The 26,267-nt window shown below is 39.4% G+C and overlaps 2 protein-coding genes across 2 annotated transcripts; both read right to left on the bottom strand.

Moving 5' to 3' along the window:
* Window positions 1-11,800: 11,800 nt before the first annotated feature.
* LOC115990306 lies at window positions 11,801-13,122 on the bottom strand. Its single transcript, XM_031114148.1, has 2 exons — window positions 12,780-13,122; window positions 11,801-11,811 (listed from the first exon to the last, which is right to left on the bottom strand). Exons 1-2 carry the CDS (start codon window positions 13,120-13,122, stop codon window positions 11,801-11,803), a joined length of 354 nt encoding a protein of 117 aa, XP_030970008.1.
* Window positions 13,123-21,177: 8,055 nt separating this feature from the next.
* On the bottom strand, window positions 21,178-25,758 carry LOC115989702 (phospholipase D alpha 1). Its single transcript, XM_031113520.1, has 5 exons — window positions 25,584-25,758; window positions 25,332-25,428; window positions 22,062-23,955; window positions 21,402-21,837; window positions 21,178-21,292 (listed from the first exon to the last, which is right to left on the bottom strand). Exons 2-4 carry the CDS (start codon window positions 25,422-25,424, stop codon window positions 21,404-21,406), a joined length of 2,421 nt encoding a protein of 806 aa, XP_030969380.1. The 5' UTR covers window positions 25,425-25,428; window positions 25,584-25,758; the 3' UTR covers window positions 21,178-21,292; window positions 21,402-21,403.
* Window positions 25,759-26,267: the final 509 nt, after the last annotated feature.

The following is a 26,267-nucleotide window of genomic DNA, read 5'->3' as shown; positions in this document are numbered from 1 at the left end:
GAACTTGAGTTCCACAATTTTTTTTTTTTTTAATTTTAATTTGGCTATAACTCGATTTTCTAAAAAATCGAGTTTTACATTGAAACTCGATTTTTAGAAAATCGAGTTTCAAAACAGGGGCATTTTTCTAAATAGTTTCAGAAAGGGGATATTTTGCTAGAACTTTTCGCCGAAAGGGATATATCCCCATTTTGGCCCTACGATTTACACTTAGAAGCATTCTTAGCAAATCTTGTAAAATCCAATTTCAAAAGTAGCTAATGCCTAAGAACATGTCGTGTGGCCTTAGTCTTGATCAAGTAGATATAAAGTTAACAACGTTATCACTTATTGAAGAAGGATAGGGAAGGATAAGGGGGGATCACTCTCATACAGATAACATGCAATTTGAAAAGCAATTAGAAACTGAAATCTCCCTAAAAATTTATTATTTTGGTTTGGAAGCTTTTACGTACATAAAGCCTTACACTTTTTGCATGTTATGCAATTGGAAAGTGGGACAAAATGGGCTTTTGCCCTTTTCAGGCAAATTAATTAGTTTTATATCCTCTTTCTCAAACTAAGTAGGGAAATGTTCTTCTTTTAAAACTCGATTTATGATAAATCGAGTTATGCCCTATAGTAACGTTTTAAGGAGCCTATAGTGACGTTTTTTAACTGACCTCAATGAAATCGAGTTATAGGTAAAAAAAAATTGCCTATAACTTGATTTCATTGAAGTCGAGTCAAAAAACGTCACTATAGGCTCATTAAAACGCCACTATAGGGCTTCAGAATTTTTTTTTTTTTTTTATAACTTGATTTATCATAAATCGAGTTTTAAAAGAGGGACATTTCCTTACTTAGTTTGAGAAAAGGGATATAAAGCTAATTAATTTGCCCGAAAAGGGCAAAAGCCCATTTGGTCCTGGGAAGTGAGAACAATGGAACTTTTATTCTTGAAATGCTCCTTCTCATGAGCTTTATGGAGTGACTAAATGGCTTACGAAATATTGCAGAAGAATGAAGAACTCTTATTGTTTAATAAACTTCATGTATTGGCTTAAGAAACCCAAAAATTATAAGAATAAGAATACTCCAAAAAGATCTTCTAATTTCACACCTTCGCCCACCTCCTCTCTACTGCAATTACCAATTGCAAAAATCAAAATTTCAACAAATTAAGATTCGTACTTTCTTCGTTACCAAACAAATGAGGAAAATACTCTAACAAATTCATAACCCACATCACATTATTTAATAAATATGCCAATGAAATGCTATGCAAACAATCAAATGGGAAATGTGAGTGTAATTATTGTCAATAATTGATGTTATTGACAAATGACAATAATTATCTGGCTTATCTTAAATGAATCAAAATATGAGTCTAAATGTCTAATTGAAGAATTGAGAGAAGAAAGACCTTTGAGGATGTAAAGCTTGTAATCACATAAATTGAAGATTGGTGAGAGTTGCGATTACGACTTAGATGTCTTGGATTGTGATTGTCTGGGAGGCTGGTTCAAGAAAAAAAATAATAATAATCGCATAAGCCGAATTGAACTTTGATGGTGTCACAAATAATCCAAGTCCATAACTCGTCCATATGTCTCGTCCAACGAAAGAAGCTACAATAGGCGGAGAAAATTGCAAGCGTACTGGCGAACCTCGTCCATATATGGACGAGCAATACCTCATTAAATCTACTCATCATTTATGAAGGACAAGCCTTCCAAGATGGTCTCGTCCATCTTCCACTAAAAGTGGACGAGCTCATCGTGGAGGTCTCGTCCATCCTTACTAAGGATGGACGAGTTCATCGGCCCGTCCGACCTAGGTAACTTCCACAGCGGTTATGGAAGTTACCCCCAATTCTCCGGACTCCTCGACATTGGGAACGGTTACTAAACAGATAACCGTTCCACACACACACTATATAAGGCTTCTTCGATGAAGGGTGAGGGGATTCAGACAATTTCACTTTTGAGAGAATACTTCTTCGTTACAGAGAGTTCAAAGTAACTAACTTGATCATCAGAGGATTTTTGGCCGGTCCCCTCTGATTCTGTGTTCTTTGTATTACAGGAGATAGCCCAAAGATCAACGTTCGAGTCTTGTCAACCCACTGATATCCAAGGAATCATCAGTTGGCGCCGTCTGTGGGAAGGAAATTGTTTCACAGTTTACTTCTCCGTGACAAAGGGTTGATGGTTCGGACTAGATCAAGGGCTACTAGCCCAGGCCATCAGGGAAGCAGCAACCCGCATCGTGATCGCCAGTCTGCACCGGTCATGTAGTCATCTGCCCAACATGCACAATCTATGGCAGACGCTATGGCGGAGTTGACTCGCCAAAACCAAGAATTACGAATGGAGATTAATATGAGGAGGCAAACACATGAAGAACGTGAAGGTGGACAAACACAGAGTCATGGCGGAAAAGAGAATACCGAAGTTGGAAGTCAATTTAGAGGCACCACTTCACGAACGGTACCACACTTGAACGAAGAAATGGACCAAATGAAGAGAGTTATGGAGGAAATGAAGGAAAATATGAAAAGGGCGAATCCGATAGAAGATTTGGTTCACAGAACTGATTCTCCCTTTACGGCTTCCATCAACGGTCACCCCCTACCATCAAAGTTCAAGTTGCCTTCTTTGGATTCATATGATGGAACACGTGACCCGTTTGATCACATAGCCACTTTCAAGACCACCATGCATCTTTAAGGGGTGCCTGATGAGATAATGTGCAGAGCCTTCCTTACCACCCTTAAGGGTTCAGCGTGAGTTTGGTTTAGCAAAATACCTCCAAATTCGATGAGTTCTTTTGAAGAGTTGAGTAAGTTGTTTGTTAACAATTTTATTGGCGGACAAAGGCACAAGTGTTCCTCGTCCAGTTTGTTGACAATAGAGCAGGGAGAGAACGAGAGCCTTCGGTCATTTATCACCCGTTTTAACAGAGAAGCTCTCAGTGTGGATGAAGCAGATGATAAGCTTCTACTAGCAGCCTTCCACAACGGGGTGAATTCGGATCTGTTTATACACAAGCTCTATGAAAAAGAGCCCCAGTCCATGGCCGAACTCGTCCATTCGGCTCAGAATTTTATGAATGCAGAAGATGCAATCATTGCTAAGAAGAGGAAGAGGTCTGAGAGAATGGACGCAAATCCCAGTCGTCAGCACGAGCAAGGTACTCGTCCAAAGAAGGGACGGACGGAGGAAAGGAGAGACCGAGAAAGTAAGAAGCCAGGCCCTTCAGTACGGAACCAGCAGTATACCCCTTTAAACACCCCGCTTGAGCAAGTCCTTATGCAAATCAAGGATGATCCTTCCCTGAAATGGCTGGAGAAAATGAAGGGTGATCCCAACAAGCGCAACAGGAACAAGTATTGTCGCTTCCATAGGGATCATGGTCATGACACGGACGAGTGTTTTGACTTAAAGCAACAAATTGAAAATCTTATAAGGCAAGGGAAGTTGAGGGGTTTCCTTGGACGAGACCAGAGGGACGAGAAACAGAAGGGAAAGATGGAAGAATCATCGCGACCACCACTCGGGGAGATAAGAGTCATCATTGGGGGAAGTTCAACTGGCCAGTCGTCCAAGTCCAAGAAAGCATACTTGAAGGTAGTACAGAGCGTCCAACTTTCTGGACGATCACCGAGGGCAAGGTCTACGGACGAGCGGGCAATCACTTTCACGAACGAGGATGCTGACAGAATTCACCACCCTCATGATGATGCTCTCGTCATCTCCTTACTAATTGCAAACTACACAACCAGAAGAGTGCTTGTGGACAATGGAAGCTCAGCAGACATTTTATATTATCCAGCTTTTCAGCAGATGAGATTAGGACGAGACCAGATCCGTCCAGTGAACTCCCCCCTAGTAGGTTTTGGTGGGATGAAGGTGCAACCAGTGGGTACCATTTATTTATCCGTGGTAGTGGGGGCATATCCACGACAAATTACCAAGGATGTGAACTTCCTTGTGGTAGATTGTCCATCCTCCTACAATGCCATCATTGGGAGACCAACTTTGAATAGTTGGAAAGCTATTACCTCTACTTACCACTTATCAGTCAAGTTTCCAACAGAACACGGGGTAGGACAGGTACAAGGTGACCAACTGGCAGCAAGAGAATGTTACTTGGCCATGCTGGTCATGGATGAACAAGTTCAAGCAATGAATATTGAAGAAAAGAAGGTTGTAGCAGAGCCTACTGAAGCATTGGAAGATATTTCCTTGGATGAAGATAACCCTGAGAGGTGTACCAGGGTTGGAGCAGATTTAGAAGAGAAGATTAAAAGGGACCTCGTCCAATTTTTGAAGAAAAACATCGATGTGTTTGCGTGGAGTCACGAGGATATGCCGGGTATAGACCCTAGTGTCATTACCCACCGTTTGAATGTATGTCCTTCCTCCAAGCCTGTGCGGCAAAAGAAGAGGGTGTTTGCCCCTGAGAGAGATAGTGCAATCAAGGACGAGGTCCAAAAGCTGATGGTAGCAAAGTTCATTCGAAAAGTGTACTACCCGGATTGGTTGGCCAATGTAGTAATGGTCAAAAAAGCGAATGGCAAGTGGAGAATGTGTGTGGACTTCACTGATCTGAACAAGGCTTGCCCCAAGGAAAGCTATCCGCTACCGCGCATTGACCAGTTAATAGACTCAACTGCAGGCCACAAATTGCTTAGCTTCATGGATGCCTTTTCAGGATACAATCAGATAAGAATGGACGAGGCTGACCAAGAGAAGACATCTTTTGTCACCAGTCAAGGCTTATTCTGCTATAAGGTGATGCCGTTTGGTTTAAAGAATGCAGGGGCGACATATCAGAGGTTGGTCAACCACATGTTTCGTCCGCAGATTGGGCGGAATGTGTAAGTCTATGTAGATGACATGCTGGTGAAAAGTCAGGATGAAGGAAGACATCTAGATGACCTGCAGGAGACATTTGAGACATTGAGGCAGTATCACATGAAGCTGAATCCTAGCAAATGTGCCTTTGGAGTATCATCAGGGAAATTCCTTGGCTTTATGGTATCCCACAGGGGAATTGAAGCGAATCCAGATAAAATTCGAGCAATATTGGACATGTAGCCACCGCAAAATACCAAGGAAATCCAATCCCTCACTGGATGAGTCACTGCGCTTAACAGGTTTGTCTCTAAAGCTACTGATAAATGTTTGCCATTTTTTAAGGTTCTCAAAAAAGCATTCGAATGGACCGACGAGTGTCAGAGAGCTTTCGAAGATTTGAAAGTATACCTTACCATGGCACCGCTGCTGAGTCCATCAGTGGAAAGAGAGGAATTATATTTGTACCTAGCGGTAACCCCGCATGCCGTGAGCTCAGCATTGATAAGAGAGGAAGATAAAGTGCAAAGACCTGTGTACCATACAAGCAAGGCATTGAAAGGAGCGGAAGGACGGTATCCACAAATAGAGAAATTGGTCTTCGCACTAATCACAGCTTCAAGGAAGCTGAGGCATTATTTCCAAGCACATGTCATTAATGTTATTACAGATCATCCGCTCAAAAAGGCAATGAATAGACTGGAAGCTGCAGGACGATTAATCCAATGGGTTGTGGAGCTAAGTGAGTTCGATATCAGGTATCAACCAAGGCATGCCATAAAAGCTCAAGCCCTAGCAGATTTTATTGCGGAGTTTACCCCAAGTCATAATGAGACAGAAGACAGTAAGAGATGGATCGTCCACGTGGATGGTTCGTCTACACGGCATGCAGGAGGAATTGGTGTGGTCCTGCAGTCCCCAGAGGGAGATAAACTGAAACATAAAGTCTGTCTACAGTACCAAGCGACAAACAATGAAGTCGAATATGAAGCCCTCCTCAAAGGGCTAGAATTGGCAAAGTCCGTGGAAGCCAAGTCCATATGTGTCATGGGGGATTCCCAACTGATCATGGGGCAAGTGAATGGGATGTATGAAGCGAAGGAAGAACGAATGAAGGAATACCTTGGTAAGGTGATGCGGCTTGTGAAAAGGTTTGAAAAAGCTGACTTCATTCAAATCCCAAGGGAGGAGAACGTGGAAGCTGATACTATAGCAAAAGAGGCCTCAGCAGATGAATCATTAGAGAAGTCAGATGAAGTTCAATATATGCCAAGTATAGATGTCCAGAAAGTACAGCAGGTGGATAACAGAGAAAATTGGATGACTCCCATTATATCATACTTGAAAGACGGACGACTACCAGAAGAGAAGGACGAGGCCAGAAAGGTGAGGGTGAGATCAGCTAGATACGTCCTTATGAATGAAGTGCTATACAAGAGGGGTTTCTCTCAACCTTACCTTAGATGCTTAGCTCCGGACGAAGTAAACTACGTGCTGAGAGAAGTTCATGAAGGGGCATGTGGCAATCATTCGGGAGCCAGATCACTTGTCCACAAGGTCGTCCGTACAGGGTATTACTGGCCGAACATGCAAGCTGATGCTAAAGCATACGTTAAGGTCTGCGACCAATGCCAGCGATTTAGCAACGTCCCCAGGCAACCATCGGAATACCTCACCCCAATGGTAGCACCGTGGCCCTTCGCACAATGGGGACTGGACATTTTGGGTCCCTTCCCTTTGGGAATAAGGCAGATGAAGTTTCTAGTGGTGGGCATCGATTACTTCACCAAATGGGTGGAGGCAAAACCGTTGGCAAGTATCACACAACAGAATGTGAAAAACTTCGTGTGGAAGAACATTGTATGCAGATTTGGAGTGCCGAAGGTATTGGTGTCTGACAACGGACGACAATTTGACAATGCACTCTTCAAGGACTTTTGCTTACATTTTGGAATTCAGAACCATTACTCCTCGCCTGCATAACCCCAAGCCAACGGCCAGGCTGAAGTTGCAAACCGATCCTTGTTGAAAATCATCAAGACTCGGCTTGAGGGGGCAAAGGGAGTATGGCCAGATGAATTACCAAGAGTTTTATGAGCATACAGGACTACAGTGAGGACCCCTACAGGGGAGACTCCTTTCAAGCTAGCCTATGGAAGTGATGCAGTCATACCAGCAGAAGTACATATGGCTAATCATAGGGTGATGATGTATCAAGACAAGGATAATGAGGATCAGCTTCGTCTGAACCTCGATCTAATAGAGGAGGTAAGGACAAACGCAGAACACAGGGCAGCAAAGTATAAGAACCTCATGGCTAGGCAGTATGATGCGATGGTGAAGCCTAGGCATTTCAACATAGGAGATCTCATCCTGAGAAAGGTCTCTTTGTCAACCAAGAACCCAACATATGGGAAGTTGGGCCCAAACTTGGAAGTACCCTATAAAGTTATCAACTGTAAAAGGCAAGGATCCTACTACCTGGAGGCCCTGAACGGGAGAAAGTTGGAACATCCTTGGAATGTGGAGCACCTGAGGAGGTACTACCAGTAAGAGTGAACCCATGGACGAGACTGGGTCTTATCTGTCTATTAACGTACTACTATATATGATGCTGTTTGTGTTTGATACTACTATGTTTGGTGTTGCTTGTGTGTGGAGTTTGAAACTATGATTTTATTACTTATTATAGTTGTGTTATGGACGAAGTCATGAAGTATGTATTTATTAAATAAAAAGGCATCAGTGTGCATATGCCTTGTCTGTAAACAATATTTATGTTATGTACAAAATGTTTGTGTGAATTTTCCATGATATTGCCGTCCAAGTCAATCCTCAAAAGGGTTGAAAGATCCAAGACGAACAAAATCTCTGGACGCAAAGATGTAACGTCTAAATTTTCTTGAATAAAGCAAGGAAAAACCACGTCCACACTCGTCCAACCCATGGACGAGCGGAGCCAACTAAAACAATCCAAACTCTGGACGAGAGAAAAAGTTGGCAAAATAAGTAAGATAGTGAGTAAAATTAGTTTGCAAGTCCTAAGACGAATCAAGCTAATTAAAAATACTACCTGCTAAGACGAGTTAGACTACATGAAAAATATGTATTTTCGACATGGACGAGCTAAAACTGGAGTTAAAATAGCTTAGCAACATTCGTACATGCAATGAAAATGAAATCACTTGTCCATGCAAAGAAAATAAAACTTCATTCAAAAGGGGGACATCCTACATCCAAAAACCCTTGATTAGTTTGAAAAGCAGAAATAGTATACTTAAAAAACCCGTCCTAAAACCATGGACGAGTATAATGTATTCTTGTTACATAAAGAAGGTCCAAAAACAAAGGACCAAATATAAAACCAAAAAAAAAAAAAAAAAAAAAAAAAAAAAAAAAAAGAGAGAGAAAGAAAGCCACTAAGGTTAAAAGTCTCGTCCTAAGAAGGGGGAGCATTCACAACTGGTGCGTCCTGAGGCTGGGTACTAGCGTCGTCTTCCACGTTGACGTCATCAGAGCCAGTCTGGAGAAGAGAGCTTGTGGCAGCAGCAAGGTTAAGCTTGATTGCGCTAAAGTCAACTTCAGGGAAGTTCTCAATAGCGTCCATTCTGAAATCTTCAAAACCAGCTGCATAATTGCGATCCAAAGTGTCTGTATATGCTTTGGACGACTTGAACTCAGCCACAGCATCCTCTTTTGCCTTGGAGAGACGAGCATTCAATTCATCGTTCATCTTCTGCAAATGATCAATGCGCGTATCCTTCTCCACTGCATCCGTCCTTAGCTCCTCAATCAGCTTGTTACGTTCCTTGACCTCGTCCTTAGCTTTTTCAGCAACCCCAGCCCATTTTTTACAGTCAGCATTCACCTGCTGAATCCTCGTCTTCAACAAGACTCTCGTCTTGTCCAGCTCTGTTGCCTGTCTAGACGCTGCTATAAACTTTGACATGGCCTATGAATAGACAAAGCAACATAGAGTGATTAAATAAGGAAAAGTGGCTAACTGAACAAGGACGAGAAATACTGACATACCTTGAAGAGGTCATGGACGCCTGAATGCTCAAATTCCTTCAAGCCCATGTTATAGCACATGTTTATATCCTCGTCCTTGACGGCTATCTGGAAACGTTCCCAAGCCAGGTCTTCGTTCTCAATGATGTTCGTAGAAGGCTGGGACGAGCCAGGCGTAGTAGACTTAGCCAAAGGAGTTCTGGGCGGAGTCTTGGACGGAGTGGACTCAACTGGAGTGGACGAGTCCACATCGACTATCTGGACGGCAGGCTGGGACTGGGGAGGTTTGGACTTGACCACCTTGGACGAGCCTTGTTTAACCCTTTTGTCTCTACGACTGGGGAGCCCTTCCAAGTCAATGTTCTTTGGCAAGAACTTCCTTTTGTCCCTAGCCGTTGGACGTGTCTGACCCTCAGGACGATCCTGGGCCTGACCCTCAGGACGTTTCCCCTCTCCTGCAATTTCTTTCCCTCTGTTCTCTTTCATTGTTGACATTCCTAAGACGAGATGAGCAAATTAGGAATGTATACATAAAAAAGAAAAAGAAAAGGAGGTTTAGCTAAAAACTTACTTTTTCGCACAGTAACTTCGTGGGCGATAGCTTCGTCTGAAGGCTCAGGACCTAAACCCCACTTGGCTAGACGTCTAAGCGTGACAAGAGAACGAAAGCTCCTGTTTGTGTGTAGACGAGCCCTGTGGACGCGGTCACGGTGAAATTTGCTCAAGGACGGACGTTTGGCGGCTACAACACAATGAACAAACAAAGGTTAGAAATTGTAAATATACCAAATAGAAGTAAGAATAAAAATAAACAAGGGGAAGGGACGTACCTTCTGGACGAAGGTTCCCTAGATCCCCAGTGTAAGGGGGAAAGGGATCCCTGCCAACGTCCACAGGTTTCCCTGCCCAGAAGCCTGAAACAAAAATGAACTCCGTCTTCCATTTCCTATCAGACGAAGCTAGGGACTTGATCAACCTACAATCATTCCCCCTAGCAGTAAACTGATAAAAACCTTCAGATTGACTTATGGCAGAAGGTTTATAACAATAAAGGAACTCGTCCACTGTAAGAGGACGGTCCCCACCAAAAACTTCCCTCCACAAAATTTGCATGGAGATAATTAATCTCCATGCGTTAGGATTGAATTGACAAACACCTAAACCTAACTTGACTAATAACTCTCTAGCGAAGGCATTTAAAGGAAACCTAAGGCCACCTAAGAAGTAAGATTCATAGACACCTATTCCAAAACGAGGCTCACAACACCACTCTCCACGGACGGGCAACCTAGGGTTAAACTTGTCTGGGATTTGATACCAGGATTTAAGGCTACTTAACCTTTGTTCGTCCGTCTTAGAATGGACGCCTACAGCGCAACTGAAGACGGTTTCTATCTTGTCCATAGGATTGGACGGAGAACCAGCTTGAGAGCCAAAAGCTCTCCTAAGCTGTTCTTGGACGACCTCAATAGGGAGCCCAGGGGCCCCAGAAGAGTAGTTCTCGTCCGTGCTTCCTCCACTCTCGTCACTAGCGCTGCTAGAGCTAGACCTATCACTAGTATCTTCACAGTACTCGTCTATAGCCTTATTAAGGCTATCAGTAGACGAGGAAGCAACAGACATCTCTAACAAGAAACTTAAAACCTAAAGACGAGGAGAAGAAGAGTACCTGGCTCTAGACGGAAGAAGACTCTAAACGCAGAGGAACTCCTAGACGAGGCTCTAGACGACGGATGTCAAGGAAGAAAATCTCTGGAATGAGAAGGGTTAAGGGAGGCATTCCACTATTTATAGGATGCTGACCTGGGTAATCGAAACGACCCAACCAATACGAAAGCGACACGTGGCATCTACCTCGGAAATATAAATCGACGGAATCAGTCGCCAATAAAAAAATGACACGTGGTGCAGTAATTATTAACCAATTATATATGTCCAAGGACGTTCAACCCTTTGGACTACTCACATGGACGAGGGGGCAACTGATGGTGTCACAAATAATCCAAGTCCATAACTCGTCCATATGTCTCGTCCAATGAAAGAAGCTACAATAGGCGGAGAAAATTGCAAGCGTACTGGCGAACCTCGTCCATATATGGACGAGCAATACCTCATGAAATCTACTCATCATTTATGAAGGACAAGCCTTCCAAGATGGTCTCGTCCATCTTCCACTAAAAGTGGACGAGCTCATCGTGGAGGTCTCGTCCATCCTTACTAAGGATGGACGAGTTCATCGGCCCGTCCGACCTAGGTAACTTCCACAGAAGTTATGGAAGTTACCCCCAATTCTCCGGACTCCTCGACATTGAGAACGGTTACTAAACAGATAACCGTTCCACACACACACTATATAAGGCTTCTTCGATGAAGGGTGAGGGGATTCAGACAATTTCACTTTTAAGAGAATACTTCTTCGTTACAGAGAGTTCAAAGTAACTAACTTGATCATCAGAGGATTTTTGGCCGGTCCCCTCTGATTCTGTGTTCTTTGTATTACAGGAGATAGCCCAAAGATCAACGTTCGAGTCTTGTCAACCCACTGATATCCAAGGAATCATCAAACTTATTTATAGCAGTCTTGAAATTAATTAGATAAGAGTGAGAATTATAGATAACTCAAAAATTGTTGTTATCACTTATCAATAGAATTTAAAAATCCACCATAAATGTACTATCACATTATCTATTTCACATCAGATTAAAACACAGTCCCGAAATAATTGGATAAGTATCACTTAAAAAAGAGAAAAAGAAAGAAACAAAGAAAAGAAGAAGAAGAAGAGCAGCAGCAACGTGTATTAGGAGGGACAAAAAATTGTGGCACTTTAACTAAGATGGAACAAAAAAGGAAGAAAAAAAAAAGTTTATATTGAATAAATATTAAGTTTTGGTTTTTATCCAAGGAAATAGAATAAGTGAAGGAAAAACTAGTTTGATATCAACTATTAAATATAGACTGCAGGAAAAAGTTGATATGAACAAAATGTTGCATATTTTGTTAAAACACTAATAGTAGTTGATTAGAACAAATAAAATGTTTATTCTTTTTTTTTTTTTGAGAATCAATAAAATGTTTATTCTTATTTTAAAAAAATTGTAATTTGGTGCAGCCACTTGGCATAACCACATTAAAACAAATAAGCTATTTGTTCTTATCTAAAAAATTGCAATTGATATAGCCACTTGGTGGCTAGTGCAACTACGGTTTCTAAACTCAACTTTTATTATATAGCATATGATATATAAAATCGTGGTATTTTAATTTAAGCATTGATTTATTTATTTATTTTTCTTATTTTGCAAGTCATTATTCTTTTTTATTCTATTTTGACAAAACCAACGCATTATTTAATTTGAATGAACTTTTTTTTTTTTTTTTTTTGAGAAAAGGTTAAAAGAGTCACCTGGTTTCTAAAAAAAAAAAAAAAGGAACAATCTTTTAACATATGTTGTGCATGTGTGAAGAGGCTAGTATAAATAATTGAGATATTAAGGTAAGTGCACATTAAAGAGTATTTATTTGTAGATGATTTTCGTGAATTTTGTGAGATTTTTTTTTTTTTTTTTTATAAATGGTGAAATTCATAGTGTGCATTTAAGGGCTTTTTATTATTATTAAATATTGGACGGACAAGGACCACTCACACAGACAGGCATTGAATTTTTTTTTTTTTTTTGAATACTAAGTAATTTTTTATTTTTAGTTTTTAGAAAAGTATCAATCCACTTTATTGAAATATGAAGAAATTTAAATAGTTACATCAACATACACTAAATAGAAAATGTCTACTGGAACGGATTCCATCCAAACGGATAAAGGGGAAGACTTTCTTGCTCTCCTAGCTAAAGCATGAGCTACTCGGTTGCTCTACCGCCTCACATGAGAGAAAGAACAAGTTTGAAAAAAACCCATTAGAGACTTACGTTCTTTTACAATGTGCCCAATACTAGACCGATATGGGCAGTCCCCTGATAATGCCTTAACAACAGTCTCCAAATCTCCTTCAAAAATGGCCCGACGCAAACCCAATTCGTCCATGAAGATCATATCCCTCCTTGCTGCCATAGCCTCAAGAATTTCCACTGTTGGAGGCATGACAAACTTCTCTGCTAAGGACGCCATCACCTGTCCCAGTTCGTTCCTCACTACGACACCAATTCCTGCTTCTTCTTCCTCCGCAAAGTATGCCTCGTCATAATTTACTTTGTATGTACCGGGTTCACGTGGTGACCAACGTTGTGGCTGTGGCTGTGGTTGTAATCTCATGGCCTGGTTTTAGGCTTGTCTTGGAATTCTTTTAAAGCAGATTCTGCCGCGTCCAATATCTTCTCTGCCCCGTGAAGTGGCACTTATTCCGTCTGCACCAAACGTACCATGCAATCACCATGAACAGTTCCAGGTCCTCCTCATATTGTCTTATTGTGGACACCAGATCGGTGAAGGAGCGCAATCACAACTGAGTTTGTCTTACCTTATTAAAAGCACGACCCCAGCATACTTGAATTTGATCACATTCCCATGGTGCATGCAATACGGTTTCTCTGCTCATTCCACAACTGCTGCACAGAGGAGAGGTGACAACGTTGCGCCGATGTAAGTTCGCCAAAGTTGGGAGGGACTCGGTACAGGCTCGCCAACAGAAGTTTTTTATTTTATTTGGAATCCACATCTTCCAAATTCCCTTCCAGAAAATTCTCAGGTTGTTATTGTTTGACCCCGATGCTTCCTCTCTGTTTTCTAACTCTCCCAATAACTGATAATTCGTCTTTACCTAGTAGTTATCGTCCCTAGTTCGCAGCCACACTATGCAGTCCCTCATCACCGATCTACATAGAGGAATGGCTTTTATTTTCTGAGCCATAAAGGGTGCAACTTTAAGATCAATCAGCTACCCATCCCATTCCATTGTAGTCTAATTTATGGGTGAAGAAACGGTGGAATCATCCTCAAAACCCGGTATGTGTGATACAGCTCCAGTTGGGAAACATCCAGGAATCCATTTATCATGGAACACCCGAATCTGTGAGCCATCTCCAACTCTCCACATCATTCCTTTTTCAATGACATGCCTAACTTTAAGCAAGCTTTGCCAAGCAAACGAACCCGTGGAGCTTCTTGCTTCAAAAACCAAACCTGAAGGGAAGTACTTGGTGTTGAACACCTTGTACAGTAAGGAATCCTCCGTTTGTAATCTCCAAATTTGTTTTGCCAACATAGCTTCATTAAACCTAACCAAATCCTTGAATCCCATTCCTCCCTTGGATTTTGATTTACAAAGTATTTCCCAACTTTTCCAATGGATTTTCCTTTGGCCACCACACTCACCCCACCAAAATTTTCTTATTTGCATTTCAATCTTTTTGCACAAACCCATCGGCAATTTGAAGCAACTCATTGCGAAAGTAGGGATCGATTGAGCCACTACCTTTAGTAAGACTTCTCTTCCTGCTTGTGATAGAAGTTTTTCCTTCCAACCTTAAAGTTTTGCCCACACCCTTTCCTTGATGTAATTTAGGCTTGCCTTTTTATTTTTCCCCACAACAACAGGCAGCCAAAGGTACTTCTCATACTCCTTTATTTCTAGGACCCCTAGAAAATCAATAATTTCTCCCTTCATATCATCGGACACAGCTTTACTAAAGAAAAGTGTTGTCTTCTCATGGTTTATTTTTTGGCCGGATGCATGCTCAAAACTAGTTAGGATGTTTTGGATGGCTTGTAAATCTTCCCTCCTTGCACGGCAAAATAATAAGCTGTCATTTGCAAAAAATAGGTGAGTAATCTTTGGACCATTTTTGCATAATGAAAAGCCTCTAATAATGTCTTCCCTTGCAGCCTTTTGAATCATTCTATTCAACCCTTCCGAGCATAATAAGAACAAATATAGTGACAATAGGTCCCCTTGGCGAATTCCCCTAGAAGGGAAGATTTCACCTTCAGGTTCCCTATTTACCAAGATTGAATAGGATACCGTGCTAATACATTCATGAATGAGATTCAACCAAATATCACAAAACCCCATCTTCCTCATAATTTCCATCAGAAAGCGCCACTCTACCCTGTCATATGCCTTGCTCATGTCTAGCTTTAGAGTTGTAAAACCTGCTTTCTTTGACTAGTGAAGCAATTCAAAAGCCACCAGAATATTGTCTAAAATAGCTTTATTAGATTGAAAAGAACTTTGTGAGTCAAAAATAATAAGGGGCAAGACTTTTTTGAGCCTATTTGCAACAACCTTAGAAACAAGTTTATAAATGATATTACAAAGAGAAATGGGGCGAAATTCTGAAACTACAGATGGGCTTTTGACTTTTGGGATTAAAGTTATAAAAGTACGATTTATGGAATAAGGGATTGAACTTGAGTTTAGGCAATTGAGAACTGCCTTTGCAACATCCTCACCAATAAATGGCCAAAATTTTTGGTAGAACAAAGGAGGTAAACCATTGGGTCCAGGTGCCTTTAGTGGTGCCATTTGTTTTTACATATTTTCCTCCTTCATCAACAAACCATTTATCTCTCATTTCAACCGGTTCACTATTTCCATTGTACCCTCCCTGATTGCCCTATATTCTGCCTGTTGGAGCTACTGCTTTTTTTCTTTTAATGCACGGGTAATATTCCCAAAGGAGGTCTAGCTCCACTGTTTAAGCTTTGCCTGACACACCTTTATTTTACCCTCCATTTGAGCCATCAGGTTACCTGGACAAAATCTCCTCCAAGCTAGATCCACTACCTCACCACACTTCTCATCCTCCAGCCTCATGTGCTCAAACCTCCATGGTTTTTTCTGCTTTATCTAAACCCCTTTTGGAAGAATGATTAGTGGCTTGTGATCTGAAGAACCACATTCTAAGTGCACAACCTTTGTTGCCGGAAACTTTTCAATCCAATCAGTAGTAGCAACCGCACGATCAAGCCTTTCCCATATTGTATTACCCCCTCTAGAACCTCTATACCACGTGTACTTCCCTCCCATATAACCCAAGTCCTTAAACTCGCATTCATCAAGAACCTCCCTAAAAGCTTCCATCTGTCTATTTGGCCTAGGCCTTCCTACCAATTTTTCATCAGCCTTCAAAATTTCATTAAAGTCACCCGCACACAACCATGGAAGGGTGAATTTCTTTTTTAATCTCCTTAATTTTTCCCAAGACTCATGACGGTTTCTTTTGTCTGGCTCTCCATAAAACCCGATAAACCTCCATTCATCTTCCTTCCTTTTAGTCATGATCACATCAATATGGTTAGGGGAGTATGTGTCAAGGGAGAGATCACACCCCTCTTTCCAAAAAATAGCCACCCCTCCTCCTCTACTTATTCTTGAGACTTCTATCAACCCTTTAAATTTTACCAAACTTTAATTTCCTCCAGCCTAGTTTTCTCAAGCCATGTTTCGGCTAGGAACATGACTAAGGGATCTTGTGCCCGAATTAAGTCACCGAGCTCTTGATCTGTCTGTGAGTTTCCAAGTCCACGACAGTTCTAGCATAAGATATTCATTACTTCTGGTAGGGCTGAATATCAGACCCCGCCAATTCAATTGTAGTATCTTGATCATCATGAGAAACCTGCTTCTTCTTTTTGGGTAACTCAGAGTTCAACAATTCAGTACCTGTACGTTTCAAGGATTTCAAAGGAGGAACCACAGCTAGGCTATTTGTTTCCTTTTGCACTATCCTCTTCCACGTAGAGTTTACGTTTACAGCCACCCCAGCCGTGATTTCCTGCTCCTTAGTTTTTTCCCTTGTCACATGAGGTTCAAGATCATTAGGGTTTCCTTCATTAATTGTCACGTGCTGGTCTTTTTTGTTCAATTCCTCACACGCCGCCAGCTCATTGTAGGATTTATTTAGCATAATCCCACAATATTCGGGTTTTCCATTTTTAGTATTCTCCATTTCCACAATTAAAATTGAGTCAGCAATCGAGTCCTTCTCCAATTCAAACTTCTTCAATTCCGAATTAATCTCCCTTATTTTCTCATTAAAGAGATCCCCTTGAAATCCAGCTCCCTTTCCTAGTTGTAATGATTCTAAATCATCATCCGTTGCAGCCTCTTTATGAGTAACGTCCATAATGTCTTCAGTCATAATTGGTGCATTTACTACATTCATTTTGTCACACAATGGAACATCCACCGAAATTCCTCCTTGCTCCACCGTATCTTCCCTTCCACGTGCTGCACCATGAGTCCCGGTGGAAGTTTTCCCCCTCTGTTTACTGTCCATGCCGATTTCCTTCTTTTTTGTTTCGTAAAACCCCGGTACTACTAACACTGAGTTGTTGTGTGCAAGTAAAGGGGATGCACACAACCAAGAAACATACTCGTGATCTTCCTTCGTTAAAGTGCCACTGCTTTGTATCCAACGATCACAATCTTTGTCAACGTGGTTCAGACGACCACACCAATAGCAAACATTAGGTAACTGCTCATACTTGAAGGATACCCAACCCTTCGAACCATTGCCAAGTTTGAAAATTTGCCCTCGACAAAGAGGAAGGGTTACATCAACCTTTACTCGAACCCTCATGACATTACCACGATCTACCTCGACTAAACTAGACTCCTTGTTCACTACTCCCACCGCTTCACAGAGTTTCTTAGCCATTTCTCTACTCAGGTATTTTGTTGGAATGTCATGAACTTGCACCCACATGGAAACATGATCAAAGACCAAGTCCTATATTGGGATGCTATAGTCATATCGTTTAATCATCACCAAATGCTTGACAAAGCTCCAAGGTTCCCCCTCTATAATTTTCTCCACCTCCTCTTCATTGTCAAAAATAAATAGGATGATATGATCTTCCACCCTACGTACCTTGAAATCATTCTTCGGTCTCCAGATTAGATTAAAAGTCCTTACAATAGATTCTGTATTCAGTGCTCGTTTTGTCAAAAATTTTGCTGTAATGGTGACGTTCTTCGAGCTCTCGTTCTCATTAAGTTGGACCTCACCACCTTTCCTATCGTCCAAGGACAAATTCCCCCATTTCGTGACCAGATTCTCCATGATGCTCCTCCTGGACTCTGCATTCACCTACTCACTCAGTGTTTCCCAAATCCCAAAAAAACCAACCCACAAAACCTTCAAGCAACAGTGTTGCTGGAGGTACTCACTACCTTACACGAAGGGAACAACAATTCTACAATATCAAGGTTTGGTGTGTAAGACCCTCACTATGATATAGAGAAACATGTATTACTCTTCAACTTCTTTCTAATTCCCCAACACACTTAGGTGTGTAGCTGAACTGGTTGTGAGTTGTGACCTCTTTCTCCCATAATTTTTTTTTTTTTTTTTTTTTTTTGAATTTGAATTTGAATGCCCTATGCTTTCCTTTCTTATGTGGGACCAACAAACATTAAGAGCCAGAGGTTTGAGTAGCCAAAGTAACTACTAGAATTATGGTTAAATTAAATGTTATTTTCTTACAATTTAAGTTTTGGGAAGAATTGATAATTTTATTAGTATCAAAGTATATGGTCTTAAGTTTAAAGCATGTCTCCATTGTAACTCCCATTTAAAGGTTCTATGTATTGGACCCCAATTATGAAGAGGAAATCTAAACCCATACGTGAATAGATGTAGACAAGTAATAGGACTATGGCTATATGAAATGATTAAAGTCATTAAACTCACAATTTTGTAATATATTAAACTTTTTGGAACAAATTATAAATTATCAGTAACAGTGATAATGAAAAAAAATAACCATGGTTAAATAGAAATATGTTAATATTGGGGGGGTAGTGTGGTAGGATATGGTGTAGTTTAGAGGCTCACCCTTGCACAGTGATATACTTTGTTTTGTGCTTGGTACCATGAGCACAAAACCATATTAATGCATGAGATGAGTAGTTCAAGGAGCAACCACTGGGTTCACTAAATGCAAGACAATACTCCCATCTCTTCATGATATAATGAAGTGGGTTGCTCAACTGACAACACACCAATAGAAGACAGTTTGGGCCACGGTCCTAAGCCCATCTTGAAGACCAAGTGTTTTTTTTTTTTTTTTTTAATTTTATGGAACCCTCGGTGTAATGCCCAAACAGATAAACAAACCACAAGCAAATGCCAACGGTTCTGACTAAAAAAAAAAAAAAAAAAAAAAAGAGTTTGGCTGTTGAAAAATTAAAAATTGAGCCACAAACAAGGTTGCCAATATTCTAAGCCTAGTGATAAGCTGCATGTTTGGATCGAGTCCGTTCTGTTTTAATCTTAACTTTGGGTATTTGGGTTCAAAGATTACCAAAAAAAAAAAAAAAAAAATTGACCCACAAATCTGCTGAGGCCCTCGTTATTTTGTTGAGCGTTTAATATCAAGAGACATTATATGTAATGCATAAGAGATGTGGTGGTGAATGTTTTGACAACCCATCCGGATAGAATATCTTCTACTATTAAAGTCTTATTACATACGGAATATTAAACCCTAACTCCCTAAGTTACAAAGCATTGTAAACTCTATTCTTCCACGTACAAAAAAAAAGAAAAAAAAGGAAAAAGAAAGCATTGGACTCTCTTTAATAAAAGTGAGAACTCAGAAGACTATAACACTATCATCATCACCATTATCAAACATCCACTTCTAGGTTTACTTCCACTTCAACCTCCACAGCAAATGATGGCTACTGGGCCACTGCTTCCAAGAGAGAGAGAGAGAAAGAAATACAACTTAATTGACTTAAAACACTTCCAGGGATCTTAACTTAAAAACTCATATATATCAATCCTGGGCTTCTCATTAACGGTTTTTTCCTTCTCTTTCTCTCTCCACCTTCAATCAAATTTGAATGAAATCTAATTTTGAATCTAAACCTTTTTACCTATGAAATTTATTTATTTTACTTTTGTTTCAGTAATTTTTTTTTCTGTGTCTCTCTCTTTAATCTCTTTAGTTTTGGGTATAATGGCAAATTGTTCCCTATAACTCAAACCAACCGTCATTAGAGTTTATAATATGATAAATTCTCCTAAAAATTCTATATTTTATATCTATATATAGATCAAAGTTAATAATTTTGTATATAATTAATAAAGTTTTGCACATACACGTGTAAGAGTTTGTCTTGACGAATATATTAGTACTACAATTTGGCCCCTAAACAAAAATTTTGGCTACGCTCTTAGTTAATTGAAATAATAGCATCAGTACTTGATTGAAAAAAGTCATCCAAAAAAATTATCCAATGATTTCTTAAGAGCAGGGATTTTCTTAGGTCAATCCCAAATTTTATTTTTTATCTATCTTTTTTGTCACCATAGGGAAGTACAATATTCTCTACGTACCATATAAGTTATTTTAGTTTTAGAAGTTTCTAAAAAAAAAAAAAAAAAAGGTTTTAGAAGTTTGCCTTTAGATTTTGTTGACTTTTGGTCATTATATGCATGATGATTATTCACATTTGTAAACTTGTTCAAACAAAATTGTATTAACAAATCGACTCTATTCCTTTCTCTTTAGTACTATTTCATTATCTAATTGTACGGACAACTTGCTGGCCACCATCAGAGCCCACTCAAATAACTTGTCCTCCAACTTAGTTATGGACTAATCGTCTTGTGAGAGAGTAATTCTTAAATACTCTCAAAGCACGATGAATGATGCTCTTTACTCTCACATTCATAGCAAAATTCACTCATTAAATTCATAGTCGAGTCTACCAAAAATGTAAGAAAACAAAACATCATTTCTCCATACTATTTCTCCATACTCCGGGAGATCTAAAAATTTTCCTGTGAGGTCCCCCATACTCACAAACTGCCAGTCATGGTTGGCAATGAAGACTGGGACTTATTTTGTAAATCAGTCTTTTCGTTTGAGCTTTTTTGCTTGGTTGTATTTTCCAGGAATTTATGCCCATTATTGGAGATTTTGCAAATGGTTTGGTTGGAGATCTGGAAAGCTTTGCTATTTGTGAACACAGAGTGAGCGAGCTTAGCTGTGAATTGGGATTTTAAAGATATTGGGTATTTAGTGATCTTCCTAAGCATAAAAACATGAGCGGAGCAATTATGCCAAAGTAGAGAAGTTTGAGAATTTGAAAATATTTGAATACTTAACTTGATCAGTTATGTTAAACATTGTTGATAATTAATATCCACACGCTGTTCATAATTGTAGGGAGCTGAGAGGAAACCTGGCGATGAATTTTAATGAACTAATGAAGGAATTTAGTTCAAAAAAAAAAATTTTTTTTTTTTTTTTGATAGGTAGGTTCAAATAGTTATAAGCCAATCTCAAATAGAGTTGCAAAAACAGATAGTAATATTCAATATTAACATAATAAAAAAAAACACAAGAAAAACATTCTTAAGCCAAATAAACAGTACTCATAAGTTATAATCGTCGGAATCAGAATCACACGGCATTACCACATCCCTAGAAGCACTGCTATGAACATCCTGACAGAAAAATGATCTCTCTGCAGGTTCACACATAAAAAAGATTTATTGCACAACTACAACAACTAAAATTATAAAAGTAAATGCAAAGCAAAAGGCTGTTATTATCATAAACCAAGCAGAAAATACCACTAAGTAGTAAGGATTGGAGGCATGTAGTCAGATTTGGCACCCAGAACACGAGCCTTGGTGTCAGGGAAGAACTCAAATCCAGGCAGCTCTGTGACATTTCCTTCACTATCAACCCCGACAGGGTAACGCAGCAAGTGTCCTGGCAGGTCATGTTCAAGTGTCTCACTTGAATACAGATCCCAATATTTGTCAGAAATCTGGTTTAACTTCCTGATACACTCCTCGCTTTTAGGGTGTAAGAATGAATCATCCAGCATGCCAAGGTGCTCATACCATAGTGACATACGGAAACCATGGATCTGGCCACGTGCTGGCTGCCTGTTAGCCAGATGATATGGTTGGTAAGCTCCCATTGCTATCTCAGAGTCCCTAGCTCCATCCATTGATCTCTGGTTGATGTTGGCAGATCCAATTATTATATATTCGTCATCAACTGCAAAAAGGCATAGGTCAGTTCCAAGACTTGACACAAAATATTTACATTAAGACGAGGAATGTCATATAAGTTGATAAATTCTTTTGAGATTGACTGGGTTCTGGGGTTCAAATATGCTAGCATGTTGTACAAGTTTCAAATTTGGGTAAAAGATTTAAATTAAAAACAAAAAACAAAAAACAAAAAACTAGGGTTCAAACAGTGGAGGTGGCATATCTTACCAATCATCATCTTAGCATGAACATAGATCATGAAGCGCCGGGACTCCTGAGCTCGACTATAGTCTGAATCAGGTGGTGGTTTTTCTGTTGGTTCATATTCACCCTGCTTTTTCACCTCCCGATTTCCAAGGCAGAAAAATGTCAAATAATTCCGAGGATCCTCATCAATACCCTTGGCTCTCAGAGCCTGAATAATATCTTTATACATCATATCCATTGTCCTCCTCTGCCAATCTAATATGGCCTGAACTGATCCACTCTCCGGCATACCCTCTGGCCACATCGGGACAACAACATAGACAGTGAACCTCTCCCCTGCTTCAATCTTGCTGATAATCTTAAGTGAAAGCTCCTTTGGAATCAGATGAAGAGCACCAATATCCTCAGGCTTGATATCATCAGCACTCCAGCAAAAAGAGCTTCCAAGGAAATACTGATTCTCAATATAAATGAAATCCTTTGCACGTCGAATAGCATTAATGTAAGCATCCTGAATGCTTCGGTCAATGATATTATCCTTCCCACTGACAAGCCCTGCTCTGGCTGCATCTTCAGGTGTCTCTGGGAAGCCAAAAGCAGCCCCACCATCAATGGATCTAAACAACTGCACATTCCATGTGTCATTGTCATCTGGAAACATAACTGGAGATGGGGGGATGATGATTTCGTCAAGCTCTCTAAGCTGAACAAGTAAATCCTTACCACCTTGCTTTCTCCACCTCTGCTCAAAATTAAATAAGACATCCCAAGCAATTGGTCCTTCAAGCCGGGAGTGGATATCATGCCACGGTTCCCTTGGACCACCTTTTGTAATTGAAGCACCCTCAAAATTTGGCTGATGAAAATCATCGTGATGTGCAGTGTCCAATGTCCTGAAGAGTGAATGAAAGGGGGTATCATATCTCCCATCACAAAGATCAATACCCCCAACGAAACTCACAATTCTCCTCTTTTGTGACCCTCCACTAGGCATATCACTGTCCACCACCACAATCTTCTGGTGATGAGTGAACATGGTTGAAATCGATAAGTCCTGAACAATGCTTCCACCATCATCGGGATTTCGGGGACACAATACACAGTGCACATCAGTATTCTGGAAGTAATGTTCAGTTTCTTCATCGTGGGTGGCCATCAATCCATCCTTTTTCAGTAACCCAACAGAAGTCCTGTCATCCCAAACAAGCATAAGAACCCTAACACCTTCACTTGCCTTTTTCTTAAGCAGATCACCAAGTAAGATGTCTCCTCCAGACTTTGGCCTCCTTGAGTCCCTCACCAAGGAAATTTCTGTATAGACAGACCATCCAGTAATGTAGATCAAGTGTTTTGCATTAGTGATTGCATCAAAAATGTCTTCCCAACATCTGTGGGGCTCATAATATGTGCCTCCAGCAAGAGGGATTTTAGGAACAAATTTGTCTGGGACATGAGCATCTTGGTACAGAGAAATCCTACATCCTTGTCTCTGTGAGAAGAATGTGTATGGCACTCCAGGAAATTTAAGACTTCTAATACCCCGAGCCCAATTATGGTCTTTTGCAACATCAAAATATTGTAGCTTCACATGGATCTTCGAACCTACAGGATTTTTCTCTTTATCCAGTATATCAACCCATCTATCCACTTCCTCTCCATCTAAGAGTTCTTCAATAGGTACATATGCTCTTCCAATTAAGGTTGCCCCAATAGGATTATCGTCTTTGACAGTGAAAATAACATTTGAAGCCAAATGAGCACAGTAGATATGAAAAGACTCATACCACTTGGGATTGTTAGGCTCATTTTCTAGTATCCTGGTCTTCCCAACTCTCGCCTTTTCTAGATCAATGGTTGCGTAGACTTTAGGAACTCCTTTACCAATACCAACTGTCTCTTCAATGTTTGCCATTATCTACAAAATATAAATTCAAAAGTAAGATTTTGGGAAAGAAGAAGAAAGGAAAAGCAAATGTATTACTTGAAAACCTACACTCCAACAACAAGCATCATATTATCAGAGTAACTAAAAATAATTAGAGAGTGGAAATTATAAAAATGATTGTATACTTTGTAGTGTATAAAATGAACAGGGGAAGGATTATTCATACGATGAAGATAATGCTAACAATCCACCAAAAATACATTGATAAATGAAAGAACAAATAAAAAAGGAAAAGCACCACACACAATCTTTAACAAATCTTGCTGCCATAAAAATACTCAAAAAGAAAAAGGGGGAGACAGCAGCCCATGATTTAAAGCACTGCACTGGTCACTGCTATTTGTGATCTGGATAAAGCTTAGTTTCATAAAAATAAGTATTGAAGTAGTTTAGTACGACAAGAAACACCAAAATCAGTTTCTTATTCTTAAATGTTAAAACAATTATATGGCTTTCATCTAGCACAAGCTCTCGCCTTGTTGGCATTATGACCAAGAACTAACATACTTTCGAGATAACCTCAAGGGGTCGGCCTAGTGATTCCCAAGCCTTCATTAAATCCACATTAGGTCTTAGGTTCAAAACTCCTAAACAACATCTTTGGACCAGCCCAAAGGATTATTTCTAGAGTTTCAACACCCACCTTAGCCCCCCCCAAAAAATAAAAAATAAAAAATAACCTCCTACTTTCAAGATAGACATGTATGCGATATGAGATAGTTCCAAAACTGTTTTAAGATTACAAAATTACCCATCCGCTAAGCAATAAGTGAAAGAGAGCAAACAGAGCTTCTTCACAACATTGCTAAGTAAGTTATTACAAATCCATGATTGTAAAACCATGATCTTAAGGATCTGAAATGAAGAATTGAAAGTTCAACTATTTCCTAGAAAAATAACAAAAAAATATAGTTATTAACCATATTTCTAAATATCATTTTAATTTTTCAATATCTTTAATTACTTTGATCACTAAAAAAAGGCTATCCACATAAAATAACAACCACCCACCAACATTATAAAAGTTGTGGTCCATCACTTTTAGTATATTCTAATATAACACAATCAGCTGGAAAATCACTCCTCGTAATTAACAAAACATTTGTTATTAGATCAACAACCCATTAGGCTAATTTCAAAACAGACAAACACAAATTTTTTTTCCCAACAAACATTACTATATACTTGATTTTTCATATGTTTTAACTATAAAAACCAAATCGGTATCCAAATATAAAGACAAAAAACCATGATCCGTGCTTTAAAAAACAGAGATCAAATATTGGGTCAGATCCAAATTTATTGAATCATAAAAAAGGGAAAGAGAAAACAGGTAACAGAAGAACCTTGCGGAAGATCTTAGGGCCACCTCCACTGTGGAGCTTGTCGACCTCATAGACGGTAACGTGAAGTGTCCCATGTAGCAGAATATGCGCCATTTCTCTGCACCCATTAACCAGAATTATTATAAAGAAGAAGAAGAAATATCAATCAAAACAGAGTAATCAGAAATATACAAAGAAGAAGAAGAAGTTGATCGTATGAGAGAAGAGAGAGAGAGAGAGAGAGAGAGAAAGAGAGAGTGAGATCTGAGAAACCTGAGAGATGGTAATTCAAGTGGATTGTGAATTCTGTGATCCGCTTTTGGTTCTGGTTTTGTACTATTATTATTATGTCGATGATTGATATTTATGCTATACAACAGCCAGCCGCACACTGAAAGTGAAGGCGAAACAGAGAGAGAATAAGTGAAATAGATCCACAAAAGCAGGCAATGAGGAGTACTATATTTAAAAGAGAGAATATGATTTGGACAGTATGGGGAAAAACGAAAAAGGTTCTTTTTTTTTTTCCTATTCTTTTCCATTTTCTATGTATCTGATTTTGCACTATTGAGATAATATTTTCATTTATTGCTTCACAAATGAAAATATTATCTCAATATTTTCATTTGTGAAGCAATAAATCAAAAAAAAAAGTTGCTATAAATTTTTTTTTTGTAATAAAAAAAATCAATTTTTTTTCCTATTCTATGCACATATATATTAGTATTGTTAACTAGAAAACTTCAATCCAAACTTATTATAAAAAACAAAAATTACCCCTTACTACATCAACAATACTATAAATACAATCAATTTTATTCTTTTTTTTTTTTTTGTTTACAAATTAGTGTGATAGCAACATTGATTCTCAAGAAAAAAATTTCGTGATAGCAAAATTACTTTGACATTTGTTTGGTTAATTTCAATTAACTCAACAAATGAGTTGTAAAACTATAT

Source organism: Quercus lobata, chromosome 5 (genome assembly GCF_001633185.2).
Source record: "Quercus lobata isolate SW786 chromosome 5, ValleyOak3.0 Primary Assembly, whole genome shotgun sequence".
Taxonomy (NCBI): Eukaryota; Viridiplantae; Streptophyta; class Magnoliopsida; order Fagales; family Fagaceae; genus Quercus; species Quercus lobata.
Note: the sequence above shows the minus strand (reverse complement) of the source record. Positions and strands in the feature narration are given on the sequence as shown.

What these genes read in the sequence shown, in the direction of transcription:
- LOC115990306 (XM_031114148.1), bottom strand. Translation starts at nt 13,122, where the DNA reads ATGAGATTACAACCACAGCCACAGCCACAACGTTGGTCACCACGTGAA.
- LOC115989702 (XM_031113520.1), bottom strand. Translation starts at nt 25,424, where the DNA reads ATGGCGCATATTCTGCTACATGGGACACTTCACGTTACCGTCTATGAG. An exon ending in GCCCTAAGATCTTCCGCAAG is followed by an intron (nt 23,956 to 25,331) that starts GTTCTTCTGTTA and finishes TATATTTTGTAG; the next exon opens with ATAATGGCAAACATTGAAGA. An exon ending in TCATGCTAAGATGATGATTG is followed by an intron (nt 21,838 to 22,061) that starts GTAAGATATGCC and finishes GCCTTTTTGCAG; the next exon opens with TTGATGACGAATATATAATA.